The 4,504-nt window shown below is 45.8% G+C and overlaps 1 protein-coding gene across 1 annotated transcript in view; it reads right to left on the minus strand.

The window, feature by feature from the left end:
- The window catches only part of LOC101853157 (sushi, von Willebrand factor type A, EGF and pentraxin domain-containing protein 1-like), a 22,851-nt gene that overhangs the window by 2,320 nt on the left and 16,027 nt on the right, over window positions 1-4,504 (minus strand). Inside the window, exons 10-11 of the mRNA XM_013081522.2 lie at window positions 3,629-4,364; window positions 433-2,354 (exon numbers count right to left, since the gene is read on the minus strand). Coding sequence (XP_012936976.2) covers window positions 433-2,354; window positions 3,629-4,364 — 2,658 coding nt within the window. The remainder of the gene's footprint in view (window positions 1-432; window positions 2,355-3,628; window positions 4,365-4,504) is intronic.

The following is a 4,504-nucleotide window of genomic DNA, read 5'->3' on the forward strand; positions in this document are numbered from 1 at the left end:
ATCATCATCATCATCATCATCATCATCATCATCATCATCATCATCATCATCATTGTGTAATTGTGAGCATAATTAATTTTTACTTCGAACGATTTCTCCACAATTATATTATAGTTATAGACGGATCTTTCGGCAAATAAAAACTTTTTATTTTTTGAGCGAAGAATAACTATAATGATGATGATGATGATGATGATGATGATGATGATGATGATGATGATGATGATATACTTTTTGAGCGAAGGATAATGATGATACATATTATACATGAGATTAGCCAAAGAATGGGAAGTGTGCATATGGCAAAGGAAATAAAGATATAAAAGCTTCTTAAATAATCCGTAAAATATCAGCCTCCCCCCCCCTTCTTCCTAAAACCACCATTTTATAATATATACAAAAGAACAGATTTTAAAATCCCGAATTACTTACATCCCGGAACAGTTCCTCCTATAGACACTGTGGCATTAGCCATCTCAACCGGCGAAGAGCAGTCTGTGTTGCTACAGGTTAAGTCACCCCTTGACCACTGTCCAGTGCTGAGGCAGATCCGGTACAGCATGGGGTCAGGGAAAGGGGCGAAACCTGCTTCACAAGTGTAGTTCACAACTGCACCTACACTGCGGTTAAAGGCCGATCTGATGGCATTTGTAACCATCCCAGGGTCTAATTGACAATACACCTTGCATCCTTCTGTTGTGTCAACGTCAGACCATTGACCAGAGGCTGTACAAACGCTTCTTATTGGTTTAGCTGGAGATGCTAGCTGCAGATTTGTGCATTCGTAAATGGCAGAGAACCCGAGGGTGGTTTGACTTGCTGATACCTTAGAGTTGCGAGAAGGAGCCGGAGGTCCGCAGTCCACTGGTTGGCATGTGAGCCGCGGGTCTGACCACGACCCATTCGTCATACACACGGATTCCCCTCTACCCATGAATCCTTGGTCACATTCGTACACGGCATTTGCATTTTCCAGCCTGGAAGAATAATGCACGATCGCGTTCGGGTACACTGGGGGGTCCGCACAGAAGTTGAAACCGGCTGGTACGCACTCGATCACCTCATCCGACCAAGCTCCAGTGCTCTGGCAGACTCTGTTGAGTTGACCAGTGGGCACATGGTTGTTCAAACAAGCATAGTTTGCTATTGTACCAAACGTAGGAAGTATCCTCCCAAGCAAATATGCGTTTATGACAACCGGCATGTTATTGCAGATCACGCTATCACAAGTGTCCCACCAACCTTTCCACTGCCCCATCACACATGGCGCAAAAGTTGGATTCCCTGAGTACCCAGGCGCACACTCGTAAAAGGCTTGGCCGGCCCATGAAGTTGAAAAAACGGTGTACTTTTCCTTCACCGGTGGCGGGCCGCACGAACTTTGGACAGGTAACAAACACTCGACATGGTCGCTTGACCACTGGCCATCTGCCATGCAAGTCTTGTTCTGAGAATTAATGTGATGTCTTCCTAGTTCACATGTGTACACAGCTACACTTTCAAATGTTATCGAGGGGTATGCCACTTCCGCGTTAATCACTAGCGGAGGAGGCCCGCACGTGACCGGGTTGCACATCACTGTTTCGTTACTCCAAACTCCTAGGCTTGTGCACACCCGCCTATCGAAGTACCAGTGCTCAAAGCCATTGTTGCAGATGTAGGTAGCCATAGCTCCAGATTTCTGGGATATCCACTCAACGCGTGCGTTCTCAACACTACGCGGCTCTGAACAAGACAAGCTCGTTATGCCAATGCATTCTGTCAGAGGACCTTCCCATTCTCCACCCTCTCCACAGCGCTTTTCCAAAGCTGTCTCATTTACCAAACGATAACCGGACAAGCATTCGTAGGTAGCAATGCTGTCGAATCTCGTGCCAAGGGAAGTATTGTAACGTGCGAACTCTACATCGGGTGGAGAGCCGCAGTCGACGTGTGCACACGTGAAATTAGCAACAGATTCCCACTGTGGTCCTCGCAGACATCTGATCGTGTCTTCTCCTTCGACATGTCGGTAACCAGACAGACATTCATACACGGCAACAGCACCTACGGTTGTGTTCATGTAATCATACTTGACTTCAGCAAAATCAACGCTTGGAGGTGTTCCACAATCTATATTTTCACAAACCGCATCATCGCCTTCCCACTGCCCTTGCTCATTGCAGACCTTCGAGTCATTGCCAGCGACAAGCATGTAAATGTCATTATTTGAATCGCAATTGTATTGGACGCGTGAACCGAATGTTGTCAAGTGGAAAGATTTTACTGTGTTATTCAGATCAGGCGGTGCCCCACAGTCCTTCAGCTGACATTCGATAACCTCTGTAGACCAATCTCCATCGTCCATGCACGTTCTGCGAATGAAGCAAATGGTTTATGTAGTGATTGTTGGATTAGAAAAAAACTGATTTTAGGCTCAGAGGGGAGGAATTTTAAACGTCACATGAAGAATTCAGTTGGAAAAATGATAGTGCCCCTCCCCCCCCCTTCTTTTACAACCCACGTTCATGTTGATGGAGAAGTCACTATTTTAAGTCGCTTTAGGAGAATGTTTATATGTATTCGGAAAGTAAAGGTTCTGTTGGTAAACTAAAAAGAGGCGCATTAGTAACAAGTAAAGAGTTATCATTTTCACGCTCTAAGACAAAGCTATAGACTCACACTGATTCACATAAACTCGCATAGGCTCGCATAGACTCACATAGACTCACATAGACTCTCATAGACTCACATAGACTCACATAGACTCACATAGACTCGGACTCGCATAGACTCACATAGACTCACATAGACTCACATAGACTCACATAGACTCGTGTAGACTCGCGTAGGCTCGCATAAACTCGCATAGACTCATATTGACTTGCATAGGCTCACACATACTCACATAGACTCGCATAGACTCGCATAGACTCACATAGACTCGTATAGACTCTTACAGACTCGCATTGACTCGCATAGACTCACATAGACTCGTATAGACTCTTACAGACTCACATAGACTCGTGTAGACTCGATTAGACTCGCATAGACTCGAATAGACTTGCATAGACTCGCATAGTCTCGCATAGACTCGCACTGACTTGAATTTCAATATCCTAGACTGGACACACACTGTCATGGCCGCTACTCTATGCTCTCTATAAAAACTTCACTACGCTGGGTGCGTACCGTTGGCGTGCTAATGAAGGGGAAAAAACACCAGTCTCTCTATAGTTCTGTTTGTGCGCAACCCTTCCCTCTTCGTCCATAGTTAAGTTACAAATAGAATTAAATGGTGCGCTCCATCTTTGTCCATAGTTAAGTTACAAATAGAATTAAATGGTGCGCTCCATGGTGAACTGGAATTAAGTGATTGTACAGTCTTCGATATTACAACGCAAATCTATGTTGTGATATTACCTATTGTATGTTCCCTGCGTAGATTTCACGAAAGTCGTACCATTGGCAGAGGAAATAAAAACGTTCAAATTTAAGACGGGGAGGAGGGAAAAAACAACAACAACAACAACAACAACAACAACAAAACGTTCAGATTTAAGACGGGGCGAAGGGAACACAACACAAAAAACGTTCAAATTTCAGACGCGGTGGAGGGAACAAAATTAATGTAAGACATTTCTGTTACCTATTGTTTTGCGCGGACGTCATGACAAGGCCAGCGTCACAGGTATATTGTACCACGCTTCCCAGTGTTGTCCCAGCAACGCTCATCGTGGTGTTGGATACGGTCGGCGGGTCGCCGCAGTTGAGTGGGACACACGCCACTGCTTCCTTGGACCACTCCTTTCGGAAACATGCCCTGCTCGAAGCTACGGAGTCGTCAAGCTGAAAACCTTCCAAGCACTCGTAATGAACTTCTGGGAAGTCTATCTCTTCTATGGTCCATCGAGCGTTTTCCACGTCTTTTGGTGTGCCGCATGCCAAAGATAAGCATTCGAAAGTAGGTGTGGTTATGTTCCAGCCTTCAGGGCCACACTTATTGACGTACTCTGAGACACTCATGACATATCCCCGAGAGCAGCGATAAGCCACTTGTGCATTTAAATCGTACTCTGAGAGTTCTGGGAAGTATTCAGCGCTCTGAACTACAGGTGGGGGCGGACATTTATCGAAGACACACTCAACGTTCGCCGTTTCCCACTGTCCATCGCTCCTGCAGACGATGGTGGTTTCGCCAGAGTGTGTAGCGAGCGTAAACCCAGGCTCGCACGTGAACGTGGCTCTCGCGTTGTACGCGGTGCTGGTGTAGTTCACGGAGGCGTGGTCCACAGAAGGGGGCGTGTCGCACGAGGCCGTGACGCACTGGATGGTGTGAAGCCATATTGGAATCGGGAGCGAAGTTTCACACTCCATGTGAGTACCTGGGGGATAGACAATGACACGCTGTCTCTGTCTGTGTGCCTTCCTCTGATCTATCTATCTATCTATCAATCAATCAATCAATCAATCTATCTATCTATCTATCTATCTATCTATCTATCTATCTATCTATCTATCTATC

This window comes from Aplysia californica, unplaced genomic scaffold (genome assembly GCF_000002075.1).
Source record: "Aplysia californica isolate F4 #8 unplaced genomic scaffold, AplCal3.0 scaffold00135, whole genome shotgun sequence".
Classification (NCBI taxonomy): domain Eukaryota; kingdom Metazoa; phylum Mollusca; class Gastropoda; order Aplysiida; family Aplysiidae; genus Aplysia; species Aplysia californica.